This window comes from Aulonocara stuartgranti (genome assembly GCF_965226115.1).
Source record: "Aulonocara stuartgranti genome assembly, chromosome: 3".
In the NCBI taxonomy this organism is placed as follows: Eukaryota; Metazoa; Chordata; class Actinopteri; order Cichliformes; family Cichlidae; genus Aulonocara; species Aulonocara stuartgranti.
The window spans coordinates 54,354,187-54,381,206 of record NC_138941.1 but is presented as its reverse complement, the minus strand read 5'-3'; the positions used below and the strand labels follow the sequence as shown (position 1 = coordinate 54,381,206).

General features: G+C 40.7%; 1 protein-coding gene and 1 long non-coding RNA gene across 2 annotated transcripts in view; one reads left to right on the top strand and one right to left on the bottom strand.

The window, feature by feature from the left end:
- Nucleotides 1-15,406, top strand: part of LOC309698492 (uncharacterized protein) — a gene marked incomplete at its 3' end in the record, with an annotated part of 33,789 nt that extends 18,383 nt beyond the window's left edge. The window contains exon 5 of the mRNA XM_082520971.1: nucleotides 15,264-15,406. Coding sequence (XP_082377097.1) covers nucleotides 15,264-15,406 — 143 coding nt within the window. The remainder of the gene's footprint in view (nucleotides 1-15,263) is intronic.
- Nucleotides 15,407-17,685: 2,279 nt separating this feature from the next.
- On the bottom strand, nucleotides 17,686-22,411 carry LOC309699825. The gene is made up of 3 exons (XR_014274498.1): nucleotides 22,023-22,411; nucleotides 18,029-20,553; nucleotides 17,686-17,962 (listed from the first exon to the last, which is right to left on the bottom strand). It is a non-coding gene; the product is annotated as an uncharacterized lncRNA (long non-coding RNA).
- Between the last annotated feature and the right edge of the window lie 4,609 nt (nucleotides 22,412-27,020).

The window sequence follows — 27,020 nt, the reverse complement described above, 5'->3', positions numbered from 1 at the left end:
ATATTACAGAAATGGGTCTATTATGGTATGTTATAATGTACACGGTATGAAGTATGTTGTGAATATTCTATAACTATAAGTATGTACAGGCTGTAGTGAGTACAAGCTATGTACAGGCTATGAACAGGATATAAATATGAAAAACTATACAGAATATGAAATAAATAACTTTACAGAATCTGAGATATACAGCTATACAGAAATGGGAACTATGCAAGTTGTAAACAGTTGTAGGATTAAAAATTATCGAATGTACAGAATGATTATTTACACAGAGCTATACAGTAGTGCAGTTAAGATAAGTGAGGGTGTAGATAGTTTCTACAGAGGCTATATAAAGTGCTGGTGGTTGTGAGTGGTGGTTCAGTCCATGTTATTATTGTGTGTTTGAGGGTACAGTTATCCATTGTGGGTGTGTGTATGTTCAGTCCATGAGTTTAACGTGGGTCAGATGTCAGGAGGCAGAGTTCAGGAGTCTGACAGCTGTGGGGAAGAAGCTGTTCCGGTACCTGGTGGTCTTAGTCCGGAGGCTCCTGTAGCGCCTCCCAGAGGGCAGGAGGGTGAAGAGTCCATGTGACGGGTGACTGGGGTCTTTGATGATTTTCCCAGCCCTTTTCAGACACCGCTTCCTGTAGCCGCGTCATATAACGTGCGGAGGGCGGTGAAAGAGGCGAAGCAGCGCTACGGGAGGAAACTAGAGTCACAACTCCAACAGAGTGACTCTAGGAGCCTGTGGCGGGGACTAAGGACAATAACGGACTATAAAGCACCAACAACCGGTATGACGAACGCGGCCGTGACTCTGGCAGACGAGCTGAACACTTTCCATGCTCGCTTCGAGGCTGCAGCTAAGGTCTCCAACAATGCTAGTGTTAGCGGTGCTAACGGCTGCAGACAGGAAGATACTGCCAGCACCGGAAACGTGCTCGTCATCTCCGAGCATGAAGTAAGGAGAGCCTTCAAGAGAGTGAACACCAGGAAAGCAGCAGGACCAGACGGCATCCCAGGTCGTATCCTAAGAGACTGCGCATACCAGCTAGCTCCTGTGTTCACTGAGATATTCAACATCTCTTTATCTCAGTCGGTGATCCCCACATGCTTCAAAGAGTCCATCATTGTTCCTGTCCCAAAGAAACCCCACCCTGCTTCTCTCAATGACTATCGCCCTGTAGCCCTCACCTCAGTAGTGATGAAGTGCTTTGAACGCCTGGTCAGAGACTTCATCATTTCTTCACTACTGGACCCACTACAGTTCGCTTACCGTCCAAATCGTTCCACAGACGATGCCATCTCTCATCTCCTCCACACATCACTCACTCACTTGGACACTAGAAGGGGGAATTATGTTAAAATGCTCTTCATAGACTACAGCTCTGCATTTAACACCATAATTCCCTTCACACTCACCACCAAGCTGGAGCATCTGGGACTCAGCTCATCTATGTGTCAGTGGATCTCCAACTTCCTAACTGGCAGACCACAGGCAGTAAGGATGGGCGGACATGTCTCAGCCTCCACCACTCTCAGCACTGGAGCCCCCCAGGGGTGTGTTCTGAGCCCCCTGCTGTACTCTTTGTACACATATGACTGTGTGGCCACTACCAGCTCCACCACCATCATCAAGTTTGCTGACGACACCGTCGTGGTGGGCCTGATCTCTGATAACAACGAGACGGCCTACCTGAAGGAGATTAGGAATCTGGAGAACTGGTGCCAGAGGAACAACCTCCTTCTAAACGTCAGTAAGACAAAGGAGTTGATAGTGGACTTCAGCACTTAGCAGGAGAGGAACTACCAGACCCCCGTCATCAACGAGTGCCCAGTGGAGAGAGTGGACAGCTTCAAATACCTCGGAGTTCACATCACGCAGGACCTGTCATGGTCCTGTCACATCAACACCGTGGTGAAAAAGGCCCGACAGCGTCTCTACCACCTCAGACGCTTGAGAGACTTCCAACTGCCCTCCAAGGTGCTCAGGAACTTTTACTCGTGCACCATAGAGAGCATCCTGGCGGGAAACATCTTAACCTGGTTCGGGAACAGCACCATGCAGGACAGACGAGCTCTACAGAGGGTTGTGCGGTCAGCTGAGCGCACCATCCGCTCCGAGCTCCCTGACCTGCACTCAATCTACAGCAGGCGGTGCTGGACCAAGGCCAGGAAGATCGTGAAGGACCTCAGCCATCCCAACAACAGACTGTTCTCTCTGCTGAGGTCAGGAAAGCGATTCCGCTCCCTGAAGACCAACACAGAGAGACTGAGGAGGAGCTTCTTCCCGCAGGCGATACGGTCTCTCAATCACACCACCACACAGTACTGACCCACACATATGGTTCTTACACACACACTGGACTTTCTGGACTTTGGTTTTGCACAACACTGGTCACTATATTCTTCATTTCCGGTTAATACTTGTACAGCTGCTGTTATTGTGTATATATTTATTTATATTTAGATTTCTTCATACATTCTTATATAGTTCTATATTGTGTATTTTGTTGTACAGTTATTTTATTTTCAACTTTAATTTATATATTTATCTTTATCTTATTCTTCCCAGTTAAATTTACCCTTCATTCTAATTTGTGTTGTACAGTTATTTCATTTTTCGTTTCAAATATTTTTATTGAGAGCAAATATCATGATTGTAATTTTTACAAATTGACATAACATAGCTTATGCTCCTTTTTTTCTCTAAACTAACAAAGCAAATAATTAAACAACACCAACAACAAAAAAAAAAAAAAAAAAAAAAAAAAAAACCCGCAGTCACCCATAAGGGGTCCCAATACCCCGGCTGTCGGCAAAAGGGAAGAGAAACAAGTAAACAAAGTTTTATATTTTCCCAAGGTATATAAGTAAAGGGTGCCAGATTAATTCAAACTCTTTTACATTGTCATTCATACTATATCTTATTTTTTCAAGGTGAAGAGTGTTTATAAGTTCAGTAAGCCACATTTTTAATACAGGAGTCTCATTGCCTTTCCAAAGCTGCAGGATCAATTTCTTTGCAATAATCAAAGCATATGCCATAAACCTTTTTTGAGAGTGTTGTAAATTTTGTGTTTCGTTGGAAATCCCAAAGATGATTACTGTCGGATTTGGTTCAATCTTACTTTTAAAAATATTAGACATATAAGTAAAAATATCATACCAAAAACCCTGAAGCCTTGGACATAGTGCAAAACAGTGTAACAGATTTCCATAGTGTATCTTGCATTTTTCACAGAGGGGGGAACACTCTGGATACATTTTGTGAAGTTTTTCCCTTGAATAGTGTAGTCTGTGTATAATTTTGTACTGAATTAAACAGTGACGGGAATTAATAAAAGGCGTATTTATGTTGTGTAAGGCCTCCTGCCAGAAATCTTCTGATAGGAGAGTCCCAAAATCTTTTTCCCACTCCTCTTTGATTGAAGTAGTTGAAGGTATACTCATCTCCTGTATTGAATTATAAAATAATGAAATTCTCTGTTCAAACCCCCTTCCATCACTAAGACATCTGTCCAAAGGATCGGACGATATGTTTTCAAATTGTGGCAGGTATGTACGGATATAGTCTCTTAGTTGAAGATATCTAAAAAAATGACTGTGAGGCAATCCAAATCTATCTTTTAAATGTTGGAATGACATAAAAGTATCATTTAGGTATAAATCTTTTAATTTACAAATTCCCAATTCCTGCCATATATTGAAAGCTCCGTCTACACATGATGGAAGGAAAGAGGGGTTAGCTGTAATAGATGTACACATTGATAGTTTTTTCAATTTGAAGTGCTTAATTATTTGTCTCCAAATTTGTACGGTATTATAAATCACTGGATTCGAATTGTAATATGAGTTTGTCAAAAGAATAGGAGAGAGTAGTATTCCACCAACACAGTAAGGAAGGCAATCCTCCCGCTCCATCTGTAAGCCGTTAGGGAGTATTGCTGTGTCATCCAATAGAAGGGAAATTATTCTTAAATTTGATGCCCAGTAGTAGTACATAAAGTTAGGTAGTGTAAGTCCACCAAGGGATCTATGTTTGCATAGGTGGTCTTTTTTTATTCTATGTGTTTTGTAATTCCATATAAATGGCATAATGATGGCGTCCATCTTTTTAAAAAAAGATTTGGGCAAGAAAATTGGGATGTTTTGAACCAGATACAAATACTGCGGGAGGAATACCATTCTTATTGAATTCACTCTCCCTATTAAAGAAATAGGAAGTGTCCTCCAGTACTGAATGTTATTTTTAAGTTTCTCCAGTAAGGGAAGAAAATTCTCTTTCATTAGGGAGCTGTATTTTTTTGGTATTGTAATGCCCAAGTAAGTGATTTTTTCATAGGATATTTTAAATGGGAGAGATGTAAGCCATTGTTTATTCTCTAATTTAATGGGCAGTATTTCGCTTTTTCCCCAGTTAATCTTGTAGCCTGCGAAAGTACTGAATTTATCAATCACGGAGAGAGTTGCTGGGAGGGATATTAATGGTTTTGTTATGTATAATAATATGTCGTCAGCATAGAGCGATATAGAATTAGAAGTGTATGTTGTATCATAACCGTGTATATCCATATGGGTTCGAATTGTCTGTGCTAAGGGTTCCAAAGCCAGGGCAAATAATAATGGACTAAGAGCGCATCCTTGTCTTGTACCTCTGCTGAGTTTAAACTGAGTTGATAATGTCTGATTTGTAAGAATTCTGGCTGTGGGATTATTATAAAGTAGTTTTATCCAAGAGATGAAATCTTGTCCCAGTTGAAATTTTTCTAGGACTGCAAAGAGGTAGGACCACTCCACATGATCGAATGCCTTTTCGGCATCCAAGCTAAGTATAAGTAGGTCCTGTTGTACCTTGGGGGAATAGATTATATTAAATAGACGTCGAAGATTATTAAAAGAACTCCTGTTTGGAATGAAACCTGTTTGGTCTGAATGCACCAATTTATCTATTACTGTATTAAGTCTACTCGCTAGTATTTTAGCCAGAATTTTTTGATCAGAATTTAATAGAGAAATAGGTCTATATGATCCCACTTCCTCCGGTGCTTTGCCTTTTTTTGGAAGTACTATAATAGTTGCTTCATTCAATGTTGGAGGTAGGGTGCTCATTTTGTATGCATGGTTATATAATTTAAATAGATATGGACTTAATTTGATCTTAAAGTATTTATAAAACTCATTCCCTAACCCATCAGGGCCTGGACTCTTGTTGTTTTTTAGTAATCCGATAGATTTTGTAATTTCTTCAATTGTGATCTTAGCGTTCAAAATATTGGCATTTGTCTGGTCTAACACAGGAAGATCACATTTATCTAAAAATTCCTGCATTTCATTAGGCCCTGCAGTGGGATGAGAAGTATAGAGGGATTCATAAAACTGTCTAAAGTTATCGTTAATATCTTTGTGTGATGTGACCAAATTTCCGTTACTTGTTCTGATTTTATGAATCGCTCTATCATTTTCTAGTTTCTTTAGTTGTCTGGCTAGCAACTTATGGGGTTTATCCCCAAATTCAAAATAGTTCTGTCTCACAAAAGTGAAAGTTCTATTAATATTAATAGATAATATTTGGTTTAGTTTATATTTTAGTGCACAAATAATATTATACTTATCTAAAGAAGGAGCCATTGCATTATTGACGTCCAGTTCGTGGATTCTTTTTTCTAAATTTAGCTGTTCTAATTTATTCCTTTTGTTCCGTGACGCTTGATATGATATTATATTATTATTATATATACAGTTATTTCATTTTTAACCTTAATTTATATTTTATTCCTTCCTAGTTAAATTTACCCTTTTTAATTTTTCATATTTATTTCCTATCTTATTCATAGCCTTTTCCTTTTTTGTTTTCTTTAGGTCACGAGCAGTTGTCCAAGCATTTCACTACATATCGTACTGTGTATGACTGTGTACGTGACAAATAAAATTTGAATTTGAATTTGAGATGTCTTTTATGGCAGGAAGTGGTGCTCTGGCAATGCGCAGGGCAGTTTTCACGACCATCTGCAACGCCTTCCGGTCCGAGGCAGAGCAGTTCCCGTACCAGACTGTTATACAGTTGGTCAGGATGCTCTCGATGGTGCAACGATAGAAGTTCACCAGGATGTCTGAGGACAGGTGGTTCTTCCTCAGAGTCCTCAAGAAGAAGAGGCGCTGGTGAGCCTTCTTGACCAGCTTGGAGCAGTTGGTCGTCCAGGTGAGATCCTCGGAGATGTGGACTCCCAGGAACTTGAAGCTGCTCACACGCTCCACAGCCGTCCCCTTAATGTGGATGGGTGGATGTGGGTCAGCATTCCTCCTGTAGTCCACGATGAGCTCCTTGGTCTTCTCGGTGTTAAGCAGCAGGTTGTTTCTGTCGCACCACTCAGCCAGACGATCCACCTCCTCCCTGTAGGCGGCCTCATCGTTGTCACTGATGTGGCCAATCACCGTGGTGTCTGCAAACTTAATGATGGTGTTGGAACCATCAGCAGGTCTGCAGTCGTGGGTGAAGAGGGAGTAGAGGAAAGGGCTCATCACACAGCCTTGTGGTACACCGGTGTTCATCGTGATTGTAGATGAGCAGCGGTTATCCAGCCGGACATGTTGGGGGCGGTTGGTCAGGAAGTCCAGTAACCATTTGCAGATGAGGGAACTGATGCCCAGGTCTGTCAGTTTCCTGATGAGTTGTGAGGGGTGGATTGTATTGAATGCTGAACTGAAGTCTATAAACAGCATTCTGGCGTAGGTGTTGTTGTTGTCCAGGTGTGAGAGGACAGAGTGCAGTGCGATGGAGACTGCATCCTCTGTGCTCCTGTTCTGGCGGTATGCGAATTGGTGGGGGTCCAGGGTGGGGGGGGGGGCAGGATTTGAAGTGTGCTAGGACCAGCTGCTCTAAGCACTTAGTGATGATGGGGGTGAGTGCTACTGGGCGGTAATCATTGAGGAAAGATGGGTTGGAGTTTTTGGGTATCGGGACGATGGAGGTGGATTTGAAGCAGGCCGGTACCACAGCGTGGGCCAAGGACAGATTGAATATGTCTGTGAGCACTCCTGCAAGCTCCCCAGAACATGCTCTGAGAACACGCCCGGGGATGCCATCAGGACCTGCAGCCTTGTGGACATTGATCCTGCTCAGCACCGCTCCTACATCGGTGGGGGAGAGAGTCAGAGGTTGGTGGTCTGGCGTCATGTCTGCTTTGGTTGTGGTTGTGGGGTTCCCTCGCTCAAAACGAGCATAAAAGTTGTTGAGCTCGTTGAGGAAGGTGACATCAGAGGATGCGGGGGAGGGTTTGGTGTTCCTGTAGTCTGTAATGGTCTGGAGTCCTTGCCACATGCGTCGGGGGTTGGAGTTGGAGAAGTGTTCTTCTACCTTCTTTTTGTAATGGTGTTTGGCTTTTTTGATGCCCTTCTTTAGATTAGCCCTGGCTGTGCTGTAGGCGTGTGCATCTCCTGACCTAAAGGCGGTGTTGCGGGCCTTCAGGAGGAGACAAACATCCCGGTTCATCCAAGGCTTCTGGTTGGGGTACATGGTGATCCGTTTCTGGGTGGTGACACTGTCTGTGGTTTCGGAGATGTAATCCAGTACAGATGAGGCGTACTGGTCCAGGTCTGTGTGGGTGAACATATTCCAGTCTGTGTTTTTAAATCTGTCCTGGAGCACTGCGTCTGTCCCCTCTGGCCACACTTTAATTGTCCTCACAGCAGGTTTCACATGTTGGATGAGTGGTGAATACCTAGGTGTGAGGAACAGGGAGAGATGGTCCGATTGTCCAATGTGGGGAGCCTACAATGTGTGGCTTTGTAGGCTCCAGCCAGGTTGGAATACACAGGGTCTAAAGTCTTGTCTCCTCTGGTGTGGCAGGAGACATGTTGGTGGAATCTGGGGAGGACTGTCTTTAAGTTGGTGTGGTTGAAGTCGCCAGCAACAATAAAAGCAGCCTCGGGGTGTTTATTCTGGTGTTTGTTAATGGCTGCAGAAAGTTCTTTCATGGCCAACCTAGCATTAGCGTCGGGGGGTATATACACGGCAGTGAGTATGATCGAAGTGAGTTCTCTGGGGAGATAATAAGGTCTGCATTTGACCATTAAAAACTCCGCATTAGGTGAGCAGTGACTCTCAGTAGTAGTGGAGTTCATGCACCAAGCATTGTTAATATAAATGCACAAACCTCCACCTCTGGTCTTGCCGGAGTCATCTGCGGGAGGGGGATGAGTGCGTGCTTATCAGTGTAAGTGTATGTGTGTGCGTGTCTAGAGTTCAGCTGAGACAGTGTCCTTCGCTCTATCAGGCTAAGTAAACAGTCTGCCAGCCAACCCAGGTGGCCTTGCATGGGATGGGAAGAATAGTCATCACACAGTCGTTATCAGGGAGTTGTCTTGGTCGGCTCCAGCCTTGGGCCTGAGCAGCTGGCGCCGTGGTGTCCATATGTTGAATATTAAGATTATATGACAATAAAAACAATATAAAAGGAACTTGGGATGTGTTAAACAACTTAATTAAACAAGGATCTTCTGGAACATCATATCCTGAATATTTTACTGATGCAAATGGTGAAAATCACAAAAAACAAATTCTTCATAAATGTTGGCCCTGAACTAGCAGCGGACATCCTGTGTCATAAAAATGAAAATATCAGTAATATTAAATCAAATCCATTTTCACTGTTCCTCTCAGCTACAAATGAGCAAGAAGTAATAAATATCACATTAAAATGTAAAAGTAAGTCTTCAATGGCTTATCATGACATAAATATGTCTGTAGTTAAACAGGTTGTTCTGAATATTGCTAGTCCCTTAACATATACTGTATCTGTAATTTATCATTTCAGTCCGGTTGTTTTCCAAAAAATTGTGAAAGTAATACCACTATATAAAAGTAATGACAAACACAGTTTTACCAATTATAGGCCTATTTCTCTACTGCCTCAATTCTCAAAAATTCTAGAAAAACTTTTTAATTCAAGATTAGAAAAATTCCTTGAAAAACATCAAATAATAAATGTTGGTCAGTATGGTTTCAGAACACAAAGAACCACTTCAATGGTGATAATTGAGGCAGTAGAAGAAATTACTGATACACTGGATAAAAATAAATATGCAGTTGGTATTTTTGTTGATCTCAAAAAGGCCTTCGACACAATCAATCACTCAATTTTATTGGATAAATTGGAAAGATATGGTATTCGAGGGAAAGCTGGTAACTGGTTAAAAAGTTACCTAACGGGTCGGGAACAATATGTTAGCATAGGGCATTACCATTCAGAGAAACTTGGTATTACATGTGGTGTTCCCCAAGGGTCAGTGTTAGGACCAAAACTTTTCAATGTATACATAAATGATATTTTTGATGTTTCTCAAGTACTTAAACTCATACTTGTTGTGATATTTTGATACCATGGTAGCATTTACAGGATATTGTTTTATAGTGATATTATACAGGAAAACTGTTACTCAATAAGGCCCATTTACTAGTTGTTTTTCTCTTTCTCTGTGACCCAAGAATTAATGTGTAAGAATCACAGGATGGTACCTCAAGGTCGAAAATACCACAGAGATCACTTCCTTACTCCCATCCTCCCTTCTTTATCTCTTAGAAAAAGGCTTGTTAAAGGCCAGGTGGTTTGTTTCAGAATTCACTAATGAAAGAACTCTGTATTCTATGTCTAGGAGTGTATTTCGCTGGGATAATCATAAATTGTAGCTGAACTGATAAACTATACAAAGGATACTTCTTTGCTCAGAGGGCAGGAAGACGCTTCCTTATTTGGTCTGTACCGGTTTGAACTGAGAATCTGCTGACACACGAACCTTTTTCCTCTATATAAACTGTTGTATTATGAATAAACCTTTGAGTTGGTTTGGGAAGGCAACCTGAAGCAGTCTGTGTTTCCTTGTTCTCCCAAGCTACTCCCGACGTCGTAACTAACCTGCTGAACGGCATAATTCTGGTGAATTTAAAGAATTCTGCGATTCAATTAATCTTACCCAGCTAGTCTATCTTCCTACCAGGCCAAATCTTAAATGCCCTGAAAAGTCTACATTAATTGATTTGGTTTTAACAAATGTACCTCATAAATTCTCTTCACTTGGTGTTTTCTGTAATGACCTAAGTGATCACTGTGTTGTTGCTGTTTGCAGAAATGCTAAAATTCCAAAATGTAAGCCACGCATAGTGTGCAAAAGGAATCTTAAACAATTTAATGAACAGGCTTTTCATCATGATTTGTCATTAGTTAATTGGGAAAAAATCGGACTATTACCAGATGTAGAGCTAGCTTGGACATATTTTAAGGAAAGTTTTATGGGAATTGTTAATAAACATGCCCCCTTACGGAAAGTTAGAATTAAAGGTCGAGAAAATCCTTGGTTTTCGCAGACACTCGCAGATAGCATACACAAGCGTAATAGAGCATGGGACAAGGCGAGACAAACAGATACTTCCACTGATTGGTCTGTTTTCAAACAGCTTAGAAATAAATGTACTTCTCTTATTAAAAAGGCCAAATCTGAATACTTTTTGTCTGTCACCACTGAGAACCTCAATGATCCACAGAAATTTTGGAAAGTAATCAAGTCTTTTTCCGCCAATAAAATGACTCAAACCTTTCCTAAATCTGTTGTAAAAGATTCAGTCTCAATTAATGATAAAACTGAAATTTTGAATTGTTTTAATGATCACTTTCTATCAGTGGGTTCCTTGTTTGCTTCTGCAGAAACTTTTTTAACAAATACTTGCCCAGAACTCTCTATGTTTTCTGGAGACCGTTTTAACTTTGTACCTTTTAGTGTTTATGAAGTGCATAAAGCTTTAAAGGCTTTGGATCACAGAAAACCTCCTGGTCCAGACTTGATGGAACCTTATTTTTTGAAGTTGGCAGCTGATTTTATTGCAGAACCACTCTCAATTCTATTTAATTTTTCAATTAAAACCAAAGAAATTCCAGCGGTTTGGAAATCAGCTTTCGTTTTGCCTTTATTGAAAGGAGGTGATCCATCGGTGTTGACTAATTATAGGCCAATATCAAATTTGTGTGTTTTATCCAAAATCCTGGAATCTCTAGTTTGTGACCAGTTGAAAGAGTTTTTGTACTCTAATGATATTGTCTCCAAATTTCAGTCAGGCTTCAGGAAAAAACACAGTACTAACACTGCCACTATGAAAGTGATAAATGATATTATTGTGGCACTTGATAAGAAATTGTACTGTGCGTCACTCTTTATTGACCTCTCAAAAGCTTTTGACACTGTTGATCATGCAGTCCTAAAAAACAGACTGCTCAGCTTTGGATTGTCAGAACATGCATTAGCGTGGTTCTCAAATTATCTGAAAAATAGAACCCAGTGCATTAAACTTGAAGGTCTTTGTTCTAAATTTGTTGCTGTCCACAAGGGGGTGCCACAGGGCTCAGTTTTGGGTCCCCTTCTGTTCCTTTTATATATCAATGACTTGGGTCAAAATGTCTCAGACACAAATTTGCATTTTTATGCTGACGACACAGTTATTTACTGTTATGGATCATCTCTTGCTCAGGCCATTGAAACTTTACAGAAAGCCTTTGTTGCTTTCCAGCATTCACTTATTCAGCTAAAATTAGTTCTCAATGCTGACAAGACTAAGCTAATGTTGTTTTCCAAGTCAAAGGTGGTCCCGGAGCCTATTCCAGTGGTGTCCACCCTTGAAGGAAATGTCATAGAGATAGTTCATGAATATAAATACCTTGGTGTCTGGATTGATGACTCCTTCACCTTTAAACCACATATAGAGAGACTAGTAAAGAAACTGAGACTTAAACTTCGTTTTTTCTTCCGTAATAAACAGTGCTTTTCTTTTGCAGTAAAAAAACGTCTTGTCACTGCAACCTTTTTATCTGTGTTAGATTATGGTGACATTCTGTATATGAACGCTTCTTCTTCATGTCTTCTAATGTTGGACACGATGTATCATGCTTCCTTGAGGTTTATTACCAATTGTAAATACCTGACCCATCACTGTGATTTGTACTTAAGAGTAAAATGGCCTTCTTTGGCCATTAGAAGACAGGGGCATTGGTACACTTTTATTTACAAAGCTATGCTTGGATTGCTGCCTCCTTATATTTGTACTTTGGTCACAAGGACAAATAGTGGTTCTTACTCCTTGCGCTCAAATGATCAGCTGCTGTTGTCTGTTCCCCTTGTCCGCACAGAGCTGGGTAAGAAAGCCTTTGTCCACTCTGCGCCTTTTTCATGGAACATGTTACAGAAAGACTGGAAACTAACTGAATTGTTGTCTTTAAATGTTTTTAAAACTAAACTCAAAGGCCTACAGGCTGCCTCAATAATGTGTAATTGTTTTGTGTAATTTTAACTTTGTTTGTTCGTATGTATTTGTCTTGAAATGTGCTGCCTCTTGGCCAGGACTCCCTTGAAAAAGAGGTCTTTGATCTCAACGGGACATTCCTGGTTAAATAAAGGTTAAATAAATAAATAAATACCTGAGTGTTACTTTGAATAATTTTGAATCTTATAGGGTAAAGACAAAACTCTGCTTATAGGTGCCCACGCCTCGGAGGAAAACCCGATCCACGGATGACCCGGGACGGAGATTTCTTTCAATACTGTTGGCAGATGACACCAACATATTTTTCAGTAACGATGATTATACTGATCTTGTAATGACCGTAAACAGGGAGCTAAAATTAATAAAAAAATGGATGGACATAAATAAATTATAATTATAAATTAATTATCATTAATTTAAATATAAATGAAACTAAAGCAATGTTTTTTGGTAATTTAAAATATAATATAGAATTACCAATTGTCATTGAAGGTGTACCAATTGATAATGTGAGTGAAAACAAGTTTTTGGGAGTCGTAATTGATAATAAAATTTCATGGAAACCCCACGTCAGACACATAAAAACCAAAATTTCCAGAAGCCTCGCAGTTTTGAACAAAGTGAAACAATTCCTTGATAAAGATGCACTTCGTACTCTGTACTGTACCCTGGTTCTTCCATATCTTACATATTGTGTGGAAGTGTGGGGAAATACATATAAAAATACAACTAATCCATTAGTCACAGTACAGAAACAAGCACTGCGTATTATTCACAAGGCTGGTTATCTAGATCATACTCACAAATTCTTTCTTCAGGCAAAGTTACTTAAATTCCAGGATCTGGTTAATTACAATACATCCATAATTTTGTATAAAGCTTTTACTAAACTTTTACCGGCAAATTTACAAACTAGATTTGAAATTCGAGAAAACTTTGCAATCGCGTGAACTGTGTATAGAGAGCGACAGCACTGATTGGTGAGTGATGATAATTTGCGCACCAATTCCTCTGACATCGTCTTATTAATCGTTAGCTTACTATGCAAACATGACAAGTGAAATCTCCCGCAGCTTAAACATGTGAGAGGTTGATCGCGCAGAGAATCGCTGAGCTTATGTGAGTGTGTGTGTAAAAGCAGCAGGATATATATTTCAGTTCTGCTGAGCCAAATAAGACAGGTCAGGGTGAAGAAGTGACAGCCAAAGAAAAGCTTACCACAAAACGGAGAAGTTATGACAAATAAGGCAAAAAGAAAGTGCAGCTTTATGGTTTCATGGACAAAATAATTTCTGTGGCTGCGATATGATGAGCTAAATAACCAGGGCTGCACATAAGTGGTCCGCAGGTGCGCATTCGCTGTCAAAATAAAAAACACGCACAAGGGTTAGGGTTAAATTTAAAAACTGTACTTTTGAGTTAAAATATATATTTATAATTTTAATAAATGACAAATTAAAAAGGCATGAACATTTTATTTTGTATCGAAAAAATATCGAACCGTGAATTTTGTGTATCGTTGCACCCCTATATTCTACCATATGCAAACCTATATCACTAAAAGATTATACTGACTACTAAATACAATTTTCCATTGACATTCCCTCCTGTTGTCAGTAAAACTAAAAGTGAGATACCAGTTTGTAACATCTTGTTGTACATTTTCAGTCACATCGTCATTAATCACACAAAGTCTTCATGTTCCAACAGGTCGGGGTCATTATCATTATCACTTGTCATGGCTATGTATGCAGCAACAGTAGAAAATATTATGTAGTTAATCATGAGTTTTAGACATGGCAATATACACGTTACAAAGACACAAAATAAAAGTAAAAATATCCCAACTCCGATGAGTAGTCTTTTTAGCACCTGTAACCAGGAGTCGGTGTAGAGCCAAGAAAACCAGTCACTTGTATCACTTACATAGTCCTGATTTTGGGCCTGCTGGATCTGTCTCAAAGCATTCAGGGCGTCAGTCATGTTTAATGAGTGTGCATCTTCTTTATGTAAGTGCAGCATGTGTTGTTGAAGAGGACACAAAGTCCCCTTTCTCTGCTAGTATCATAGAGTAGTTCTTCCCTGGGAATTGGTCCAGGAACATATATAGTGTGGGGTATGTTGCCGTGCTGGGTAGATGGGAACAGACATAATAGTCTGTATTTGCCGATTCTGCTTTTGTTCTGTCGTGAATATAACGGTACCAGGCATTGTTCATCCACGGATGGATGTGGTCTTGCGTCATGTCTCTTAGGTGAGAGTTGTCGTGTGTCAGTCTTTTCTGCCTTTCTCCTGGTTCAGCTGCTGTTTGCGTCAGCTGGGGTTCTGTATGGGTGAGCGTCGTAGTCAAGGTAACCAAGAGGGTCCACCTTCCCATGGTTGCACACAGGTCCGTCACGCCTCGCACTTGGTTGCCCTAGAGTTGATCAGAGGCTGGAGGTTGAAGTGCGAGCTTACCCTACGGGGGCTCAATCAGCACTCCCCCCTCACCACTGAAACAACCAAGTGTGAGATTTCTCTATTGTGCTGTCTTGGGGGTGCCGGGGTTTCCTGGGACCTCAACGTTTTTGCAGTGGCTCTGATATATCCAGGAGGGTCTCTCTGCTATTTTGCAGGCAGTTGAAATGGTCAGAAGCACTTGAATTGGCCTCTATCAACCCCCATCACCTCACTTCAGGCCTTCATCCTGCGATAGGAATACTTATGACTCTTCTACTGTCATCCTCTGCAGAAAAACCTCTCTGTGGAAAGGGTGCTGGGTCCAGTTATCTTACTGCTGTTATGATCCCAGCAGTCTTCAGTGTGTCATCGTATGCATAGTACAGTGACACAGCATTAGGTGATGTTCATAGGAAACTGCTGTTATCACCACCATAGCTTCTGGTTCCTGTGCTTTCACAGAATCATGATGACATCCTTAGATTCCCTCTGCGCTGTCGATTGAGCTTGGCACGCTCCCCTCATCCTTCAGGTGCCCGTCCGTTGTCCACAATCTCCTCTGTTGGCCTCTGGAAATCCCCCCTGGCACAGCTCTCATTCCAACGCAGTTTCATGGTCCTTGCTGTGGCTCCAAAGTCTGATCTCATAATGGGCCCCAACCAGCTCGACCTTTGACCTCAACCACTGCCTGGGCTGTCAGTTATGCCTGGAATGGTTCACGCTTCTCACTGGGCCTCTGAAGATTTCTCAGGAGATTACTGCTGCACCTGTATTTCCTTGCTAGGAGGAAAAACTTCTATTTGGAGAGCATGTCAACAATCATCAAACCACATTCTTTAGTTCAGTGAACTTCACTTATAGGCCATCAAAGCCTCATCTGAACATGGATGCACCACTTGCATAGGTTTAATACCCGTTGAATGAACTGTTAATCACACAAATCGCTGCAAAAATCATATAAAACAAAATTTAATATTAATTCCAAAATTTAATGTTAATTCATTGTTTCATATTAATCCTGGATCCCTCATCTTGACACATGGACATTCCCATGAGTCAACTCATCAAAATCAGATTCCTGTCTTAAAGAAAAAGATTAGCTAGATCATATCCCAGGTAACATCAGGGCATCTCCTCCTCTGGAGCAGCACCACCCTGGACCTATAATCCTGCAATAAAAATGTTAGTGTGTTTTGCATATTAAATTTGCTTAAAGACTGGCTCCGCCAGGAGCCTGCATACACACCATCATGGCCTGGAAAACAAGATCTGGAAGTGAAATCAAATTTCACACTTATAAACAATTATATCATAAGAGTAATAAGCATTCTTAGAAAAACAAACATTAGCAATACACATTGACTGTGGTCAGACGGTGGTCAGACACAGGTCAAACGCAGGTCGACAGGTTCCAGAGGTGCCATAAAAAGACCATAAAGTTAGCCATCCATAGCTGTGGAAAGAATGTTATTCACATCATCAAAGTAACCTTCACATTTTCCCAAAAACACAGTGTAAAAGCATCACCAACTCATAACCTGTAAACACAGTTTCCTTCACACATAAACCCAGAAATCCTGTAGTAGAAAAACATTAACTAATCCTCTTATAAATCACATGATCAAACACATGAAAAACTGCAATGCTGTAGAAAAGAAAATATAAATGTTACCGCTGCGCAGGCGTATGCATACTTTGTCACAGTTACCTCTGTAAGCAACACAAGGTAGTGAATAACACCCCTGGTAGATGCACAGACACAGAAAATGGCATTTCAAAGGTTAAACCATCATGCAACCTCGAATGTTGCTATCATCTTTCTGCTCCTGTAACAAAAAACACATAAATTCCTCCACCCTTTGTCCTGTCTAGGTGGAGGTTAACCTTGAGTCGTGGTCAAGTCTTGTCAGCTTTTACCAGTCAGTCAGTTTGTTTTTTATTTCCATTCATTCATTCATTCATTCATTCATTCATTCATTCTTTCTTTGCTGATAGTGGAACCTGTCGTCGCATTTAGTTTCCACTTTCAGCAAAATGACGTCATTTCAAAAGAAAAAGAAGAACTTTTAGATCGGATTTCCTTGCCGAATCCTTTTTAGGAAGGCACTCTCATTTTCTAATTGTCCCAAATAAGTGGCGGTCTCCAGAGCCCATTTTAATGTGGAGAAACTCACTTGTAACGGTTTTCTCGACATGTCGGCATAGCGCTTTTAATTCCCGACGTACAGATCTGCTTAAAGAAAAGAAATTGACAAACAAAATCAGTGCCTGTTCAAAAAATGAAAAATAACAGAGATTATCAAACAAAACTTTCAGTGCACTGTGAAAGTATCAAAATAAAAAGGCCTTGTTAAGTCATGACACAAGCTCCTCATCTCAGGAGGGTAAATCATACCATTAGCATGGTTTATCATACCATCATACTAATTGGCAGGCTCAACTTCACAACAAAAGAAAAATCATCAGCTAGATTAACTCCAAACCAACCATCAGCTGCACAACACACAATATAACCCTAATGTCATATTAGCTATGAGTTTAATCCCCAGGTCTGTGCTCTTCACTCATTTAGGCCACAGATCTATTTTATTCAATTTTCCTTTTTCCCTTCATCATAAAACATGTGACATGTTGTCATGCACTTCACAAAAGAAGTTTGTTCTTATGTATTCAGAGTTGTGTATCTAGGTACAGGATTCACTCGCACATCAAAACAGGAAACTCAGTGTTTTACAGTCTCCACTCAACAAACTCCAAACATCCCATTCACTCGTGCTAGAATTCAGTCACCTTTCATTAATCTAGGAACGATCAACTAATTTGAATCAGCTATTAACCCACTAAGATGACAGGACAACAGAAATGCATGTTCAAAATGTTATCACAAAAATAGAATTTCCCTCATACAGTAAATTACTTTGTGCTGCATCAATCAAGCAGAAAGCATCTCCCAATTTACTATATTAACAACTAAATTTATTGTCTGATCACTGGTTGGTCAAACCAGAATCTTTTTTCCCACAAAAGTTAAACTGTTGTCCTGCAACCTAGAGAGTCAATTTGTTGCATTGGATAAATTCAGTATTTGATAACAAGTGTCTGCTAAATTGACACTATTTTAACACTGATGAGAGATAACAAGCTGATCTTCATTGCATGTGTGTTTGTGTTATTAGGCAGGTTTAATGCATGTCTGTGGAGCTGCATATCCAGCAGAGCATGTTCTTAAAGCTGCCTTTCCTACACATTTCTCTGCTATTATTTGATCATTTTGTAACTGATGTACTATGAGTCCACTGGTCTTTGCATCACACTAAGTGACTTGGACAAGATGATAAACAGACTCACATGCTGAAGATGTTGTCTAATCTTCATGAGCTATTTTGTGTTTGTATTAGTAGGGTTAATGCATGTTCTGCTTGTGTGTGTGATTTTGTATGTTTCTTTTTGCAGTGTTTCAGACTCCTTCTCAATTTTCCAACTTAAGCAGTCAGTTTTGTTTTCCCCAGGTTTGCTAACCCAAATTTTGATTTCCCCACATTTAACACCAGCACTCCTCTGTGTTCTACTTACTCACTCTGTTGTCCTCTCCCACTACAACAGTCCAATAGCCGGCAGTTCTCCTTCAGCTTTGTCCTGTGTTCCACTGTCTCTTCTTGCCATTTTACTCCAAAGGTGGCAAATGTCAAACTCCAACAGTCTCCTCAGTTGTCCTCAAAAGTTTTCTTCACATGGATAGTGAATTTGTAGCTTGTTGTAAACACAGTGCCATTCATCCAATCAGGCAGGATGATGGGTTTGCTCTTCTTCTCTGATGCTGTTTGTCCACACTGCTGCTGCTTGTTGGGACTCTTTGCTCAGGACTTTGCTGCTGTCTCTTTATCTGCCATGTTATTGCTCTTTGGAGCTGCATTCCTTGTCTTCAGGGAGGAGTGAGCGCTTGCTTGTGAGTTTGAGAGACACATGGTGCTGTAAATAAGTCAGCCAGAAACTTGGCCTGAATGTTTCCAATGATGTTAAACTATGACTTTCTTCCGACCGCTGCATGTGGAAAATTGATTCAGGTCTGCTTTGCACCTGAAAGTGACAAACTAAGACATTTTCATTATTATTATCACTGCTTCATATCTCTCTCTCTCTCTGTTTTTGTGAACAGTCCTTTCTTAAAAGCAGAAAATGAGATTGTAGTTCTTGGCTGATCAACACAAAACCTTTTTCCTATGATTATTTTTCATCTACAATGTAAATTTTGTCTCTTCTTCACTCTTTTTGTTTTTTTGTTTAAATAGCTGGTGACCTGCAGAATCACCGCTCTCACAATCAGAGGCAATTACTTTTACACAGCGCACAAAAACACTGTGACGTCAGACACATTCACACTCACTTTTTCATCTGCATAAATAAATCACATGGCTGATGATATGTGCCATGGTGATCCATAAATATGATCACCAGTTTATTTAACAATTTTTCCACCCAACAAAACAAATAAACAAAAACATAATGCTGATGCTATGAACACTCTACACATGAGTCAAGATGCAGAAAAACTGCTCACGGAAACGCTGCACACTCTAGATATCACAGTTCTGTTTCCCTCTCTTTGAGGAGTTCTCAGACAGCTCTCGATCTGATGATGTGTAGCTTGCTCATCAGCTCAGAAGAGACCGCAACGCAACTTCACAGTGGTCGCGTGCTTTGCCACACAGTCTTGCACTTTCATATTCAATTCAGCTTCTCCATCATGTACCTTTAGATGTTTCATACAGGGTTCAACATATTAGTTGTTTTCACAGGTGTGCTCTATATCTCGACCATGGCTCATAATAAGACGACAGTCTTTCAAACAGGTCAAATGCCTCTATGCACATCATTAGTTTAAATATTTGCCTATTTTACTTCATCTCATATGTCATTATACTGAATTTGAGCAACCCTAAGCTTAATGCAGATTTCTATTAACAACTGGTTAAATTAATGGTCTGGAGCACTGGCTGTTGTTGATCAGGGCAATCTAAAGAATCTGCGTTTTTTGTTTTTGGTTTTTTTTGCTTTTTGTGGATTTCTCCACCTATTTGCACTTATTTTACCTGCTCCGGTTTGTTGTTTTTCTAACCATTCCTCATCAGCTGTTAATTTTTTTTTGTTTATCCCCCATTTTCAAAGATTTTGCTGGGCCGTTGCTGGCACGCTTGACTTCAGAGTGGTTTACTGATACGGCCTTCGACTTCACCCTAACGGTGAAGCGGTATCAGTTTTATGAGATGAAACTCAACCGTTCTCCTTTGTCACCAGTACGTGAGCCTCAGCAAAGAAAACAAAAATGGAAGTAGTTCAGCAGCGTATTGTGCTGTAAAATCAACTTACTTCCAGACACATACACACACATAGACATTTGCGCGCTAATTTGTCACGAGATAATTTCAGCTACCTCTAAAACTCAAGTCTAATTCAGCTCTTTCCGGCGAACCCAACCTATTTTAATTTCTTTGTCTCAATGTGTTTTCATTTGAATTTGTCACGAAGTAATTTCGGCTACCTCTAAAACCTAAGTCTAATTCAGCTCCTTTCGGCGAACCCAACCTAATTTATCACGTTACTTTAAACCTTTGCGGCCGTCTTATATACCAAAATAGTGTTTCTCACTCTCCGACGTCTCACTGGTGATTCAGATCATCGGACTGAATCCCACCGCCGTGGACCAGATTATAACACCGGCCCAGACCCGCATTTTAACGTCCTGGGGCTCTCTCCTCGTCCATGAGGGCTGTGCACAGGCTTCGGTGCTGGCTCCCCACGGCGTCAGGAATCAGTGCTGGATCCTGGAACAGAGTCACAGATAACAGTTCTGATATTTTCTGCATCCGGCTCGAAGGACCAAATAATGTTAGGGAAAATGTTCTAAAACACTTCTTCAGTAAAGACTCAGAGAAGAGAAACACACAGAACGTCTTGCTAGCAAGGGCAGCCTCCAGACAGAGAGACTCGCGCTAAGAAACTGCCCCTGTCTTTATTTTATACTTCAGTGTGTGTGTGTGTGTGTGTGTGTGTCCTGCTGATCAAAGGGTCATATAACATGAAAGCACAAAAGGTACATCCTTGGTCACAAAGAGGGTAGTCTCCCCCACCCTAGATGGTTCACCCTAGATAACACGGTGAGGAAGTCCAGCAGTTAAAACACTTCGACTAGAACAGACGTAGCTACGTTAATCCTACCATAAAACAATAAAACAAGGTACGAGCTCTCATGATCCCAGGACGTGGGGGTGCATTCCTGGGGTGCACACCAAGCCTGCAGCCTGCTAGAGATCACACATCCTGTCACTACACAATTGATTATATGCCTCTAAGCACACATGGTTAAATATTTCCTAATACAAATAACTACATGCAGTATTCTACCATATGCAAACTTATATCACTAAAAGATTATACTGACTACTAAATACAATTTTCCATTGACAGCGTAGCTGCGGGAAGTTTATTGTTTTTTTTCGTTGATGAGTGAGTATAGGGGTGGGATTTAATAAGTTTTCTTCGTCACACTCCTTTTTCAGGCAATTTTTGTTTTTTGTTTTGTGCATTTTATGTTCACTATAGGTATTTGTTGTGCCTGAAAATGAACAAATAAATGAATGAAATGAATGAATTGTTGATTTCTCCTTTATGCGAGCAGCTCCGAATTTAGCACTCTGACACTGGTCTCTCAATCTCCCGTTGGAGAGCCGCGAGCCTCCCCATGATGGTATCAAACTTCTGTTCCGTGGTGTTGTCATTCTTTTGGTTCTGAGACCCCACAACTGCAGTGAGCCGTTCTGCGATGTGATGTTTCTGCATGGCTTTCCACAAACTTAATCATCCCAAAGGTGTTCTATTAGTTGTGGTCCTGGCTCTGCACATGCCAGTCAAGTTCTTCCACACCAAAATTGCTCATCATTGTCTTTATCGACCTTGTTTTGTGCACTGGTGCGCAGTAATGTTGTGACAGGAAGAAACCATGCCTAAAAATTGTCTACTAAGTTTGAGTCCAAAACATCTCAACAAAAAGTCTCTGCTTTCAAGGAGAAAATAAATCAGGAAGAGTTTTCAGCTCTGTCTGTCCTTTTCTTTTTTTTTTTTTTTTCCTACTTTCAAGAGAAAATGTTATTTGCTCAAGTGACATCATCCTCACTATAACCCATTACTCACATACTGTGTCACCACAAGAAAAGAAGAGCTAGAAAAACACATTAATTAATTACAGGTGATCTACTTCTTAGCAATTTTCATGACAAATTTTTTTTCCTTTTACCTTGGTTATTCTCACAGACACTTCTGGTGCGACTATCACGCAGGTGTTGAACTCCAGGCCTCGAGGGTCGGTGTCCCTGCAGGTTTTAGATGTGTCCTTGATCCAACACAGCTGATTTAAATGGCTAAATTACCTCCTCAACATGTCTTGAAGTTCTCCAGAGGCCTGGTAATGAACTAATCATTTGATTCAGGTGTGTTGACCCAGGGTGAGATCTAAAACCTGCAGGACACTGTCCCTTGAGGCCTGGAGTTCGACAGCCCTAGAGTACCTCATAACAACAGGAAGCCAGACGTTTATTATAACCGAAACTCAAGACTCAGGCTGAGTAAAACATCATTCCAGTGATACACAGCATCCAAAGCAGCAGCTATACATCGCAAATACAGTTGAGGAAAGTTTCTTCATCGTTGCTCCAACTGTTGCGATTGGTCAGGCGCACAAAAATACAACAAATGTGATATTTTTACATACAAGGCAGAGGTTCCAAAGTGGGGGGCGTGTCCCCTGGGGGCGCAGAGCCATTGCAGGGGGACTGCGGCATGAATAAAAAAAAGAAAAAAAAAAAGAATGCTTGGACACTGCTAGCATAATGGACAGGTTTTCTGACAGGGCTCCCACACAAATGCAAGGCAGAGGCTGAAGCATCACCAAATATGTTTCCAAACCAACTTCTTTCCAAGCCAAAGACTAGAAAATATGATGAAGCATATCTTGCCTTTGGCTTCACCAGCACAAGTGCCGAGGTAGGTCTCTCGACAGAATTATTATTATGTTGTGTGATGAACTCTGTATTCCTCGTTATTTATTGCAGTTTACTTTTATTTGTTCAATTGTTTACCAAAGGTTTAAGGTGTGAAATGACTGCAATGGAATTTGAAAACAAAATATGGGTGTGCGTTGTTGGAGGATGTGTTTGTTTCAAAGTTTTCTGAGCTTTCTGAACTGTTTGTCCTCCTCAATAGTAAAGGGCTGGGAATCCTCCATCATTATATTGACCAAGACCTCATCCACATCATTCATCTCTGCTGATGATAAAACAAAAATACAATATTCATTTGGAGATGTCTGTAATTACTCATATTTAAAATATAAATTAAAGTTGTATAATACAAGCATACCATGTGATTTTTAAAGGTTTTAGCCAGGTTGGTCTCCTTGTTTTCCTGCAAGTCTCTCTAATACTGCAACAGAGCTGAGATTTTATTGTTCAACACAGCTAAGTATTTACAAGTATTTATTAGTATGTGCAGAACTTATTAGGATACATCAGCTCCTAATAAGTATGCTCAGACAGGTGAAAAATACACCTTTCTTGCAATTTCCATTAGATAAAAAGAAGTTTAAAAAACAAACAAACAATAAAGTCAAAAGTCCACAAAGTGTGACTTGTAAGTTGTAACTGCCCCCTATTTTAATGTCACGCCAAACGCGCTAACCCGTTCATAAATTTGTCACGTGGTATGGCCAGATTTTTTTTTTTAACTTTATTTATCACATTTTAGACATACAGTCAAGTAAAACAGGAATCACATAAAATATAACATTGTGGTAGTACAATGAGGAACAGAGAGAGTGACAAGGACAGTGAGACAAAAGTGAGTACAAAAAATAAAATAAATTAAGGGGAACATAAATAAACAAAAGTTTGCAAGAGCCAAAATCAAGTTAGCAGTTTCAATCGGTTGTAGATGTTAGCAGTCTTGAGAGCCTTAGTGTTTTTTCGTGGTATGGCCAGATCTCGAGACGTCGACGTCAGAAAAGACGTCATCAAAAAGCGCATCAATAGCTTCTAGTCTGTATCCCAATTCAGGGTCTGCAGCCCGTGAGCCAGTCCTCACGGGCCGCGTACTTAAAGTCCGCTAAGGCCGGAAGTGCGAGGCTTGTGAAATGGGATGGTCTAGCCTCCGTTGCCTAGCAACCATGATACTAACCACGAGACACGTTACATACAGCTTTGTTTGACAGAAATGAAGGAGAAAAATGTTTTGTTGGTCATTCATTTTGTCATGACATCACCTTGATTAGTTGAGTATCTGAGGCTGAGACCACGGGACTGTAGAACATGATTGTTGGGCTTCATTTCTGTGCTGAACAGTCATTTAAGATTAGTTAGCAAATAACAACTAGTTAATGTTGTTATGTTGTTCATGAGACTAAAGTCATCTCACTGTGGTAATGTAAATATAATATGGCCAATATTATAGTATTGTCAGATATATATATATATATATATATATATATATATATATATATATATATATTAGGGGTGCAACGATACACAAAATTCACGGTTCGGTTCGGTTCGATACTTTGGTGTCACGGTTCGATATTTTTTCGATACAAAAAAATGTTCATGCCTTTTTAATTTGTCATTTATTAAAATTATAAATATATATTTTAACTCAAAAGTACAGTTTTTAAATTTAACCCTAACCCTTGTGCGTGTTTTTTATTTTGACAGCGAATGCGCACCTGCGGACCACTTATGTGCAGCCCTGGTTATTTAGCTCGTCATATTGCAGCCACAGAAATTCTTTTGTCCATGAAACCATAAAGCTGCACTTTCTTTTTGCCTTATAGTCTGATTTGTCATAACTTCTCCGTTTTGTGGTAAGCTTTTCTTTGGCTGTCACTTCTTCACCCTGACCTGTCTTATTTGGCTCAGCAGAACTAAAATATATACAGTGTTGGGAAGGTTACTTTTAAAATGTATTCCATTACAGAATACAGAATACATGCCCCAAAATGTATTCTGTAACCTATTCCGTTACGTTACTCAATGACAGTAACGTATTCTGAATACTTTGGATTACTTAATATATTGTGGCGAGTTCAGACAAGGAGGAGACGGAGGTATCGTTTGGTCTTGCTTCCCGTGAGCTAGCCAGGGAGCACAGCCGTTTATTACATTTGCAGAAGAACACACTGCCACTAGCTAACTGCTCAGCGCGGCAACCACAACACACATAGGGCGCCCTCTGACCCCGGAAGGACACACCGTCGCAGCGAGAGGGCGTCACCCGTCACCATGGCAACATACACAAAACATAACTGTACAAGCAGAACCCCGAACAGCCCTGACCCGCTACAATATTATCATGCTTTTTACAACAACGTGAATGTACTATTGCTGTGTGATTTATTACTATTACTGAAGGTCTGCGACTCCGAACTGTAGTAAAGGGACCTCTGACTAACGCTGGGCTCACACTGTGCGATTTTTGGCCCATTTTGAGCCGATTTTTGAGTCGTGCGATCGTTTTGGCGATCGGCCCGATTTTGGCCTTCATCGTGCGTCGTGCATCGTGTAGTATACGTGGGGTAACGAGAAGCGATTGACACCTCACGACCAGCTCCCGATCATCAATCGCTTGGTCGTGAGGGTGTCACCGCAGTTTGCCACACTGCGCACGCGCAAACACAAATGTCAGCGAAAAAGACGGCGTAGCACGGCAGTGCAGCGTGTGATCTGGACACAAGCGATGGAGGCACAACCTGTAGAACCATCCGAGCCCTTTCGATGTGGCCTCACAAAATTATCACGACCACAACAAACGTGAAAATAGTTGGATCGACACTGCTGCTCAATCACAGCTGCCTGACCAATGTTTTTCATTAGCAATTTAGCAAAGTTGATGGTGGTGGTGTGTCTGTGTGAGTGAAAGACGGAGAGGGAGAGCGACAGATTTTCTGTTATAACCTTCATTTTTATGGACGCACAGTGTGAGCACTCAGGTCGCATCAGAGCATCGGGCCGTATAGTGTGAGACCCTGCATCGTGACCTATGAACTTCTAACCCCTGCGAGTCAATCGTACAGTTTGAGCAGGAGCTGAATCGCGCGACTGAAAAAAATCGCACAGTGTAAGCCCAGCATAATACGGCGGGGTCCCTGTCGGCTGGTAGCCGAAAAATAGCTCTACTTTGTTGTGTGGGTCAACTTTTCTTGCGACAGACAAAGAGAGGCGTTGAAAGGCTGCTCCAACGGAACTTGTTGTTTTTAGAGAACACGAACACAGTGTACAGTCGAGTCTTAATACCTTACTTACAACTGGGCTCGTCAGGCACTCTTCTTGGCTGCAGTGGTTATTATTATATTTACATGCTTCCAGCTCCCGTTTTTCCTCGACGACTGCTCGTACCTTTCCACTCCCCTTTTTCTCCCTCCTAGCGCTCACAGACACATAACGTGTATGGCAGTCCATTCTCCCAGCAGCACGGACTACACTGAACATGATGCTACATTCTTTAGAGCTATGCTTGTAGCATTCTGCCTGTTAGCTTAGCACAACAACAACAATAACGAAAAGGCGCTCTCTCACCCAGGAAACACACAGTCGCAGAGAGAGCGCGTCGCCCTGTAACCATGGAAACCGTAACGCTGCCACCTGGAACAAAAGAACGTAGCTGTCAAACAAACCCAAACAGTCCTGACCCGCGACAATATGAAACAGGAAAGTACCGCAGTGTAATCCATTTATTTCAACAAAGTAACTGTATTCTGAATACCACCTTTTTAAACGGTAACTGTAACGGAATACAGTTACTCATATTTTGTATTTTAAATACGTAACGGCGGTACATGTATTCCGTTACTCCCTAACACTGAATATATATCTGTCTGTGAAGGTTCTCAGTCATCCAGGTCATCGTAGGCAAATATATATCCTGCTGCTTTTACACACGCACTCACATAAGCTCAGCGATTCTCTGCGCGATCAACCTCTCACATGTTTAAGCTGCGGGAGATTTCACTTGTCATGTTTGCATAGTAAGCTAACAATTAATAAGACGATGTCAGAGGAATTGGTGCACAAATTATCATCACTCACAGATCAGTGCTGTCGCTCTCTATACACAGTTCGCGCGATTGCAAAGTGAAAGCAAAAAAACAAACACAAATTCAAACGCGATTTCAATATGTCACATATTTCATTTCATTTCATTTCATTTCATTTTTATTTACATATTGACAGTGGCTCACCGATGCCAATGA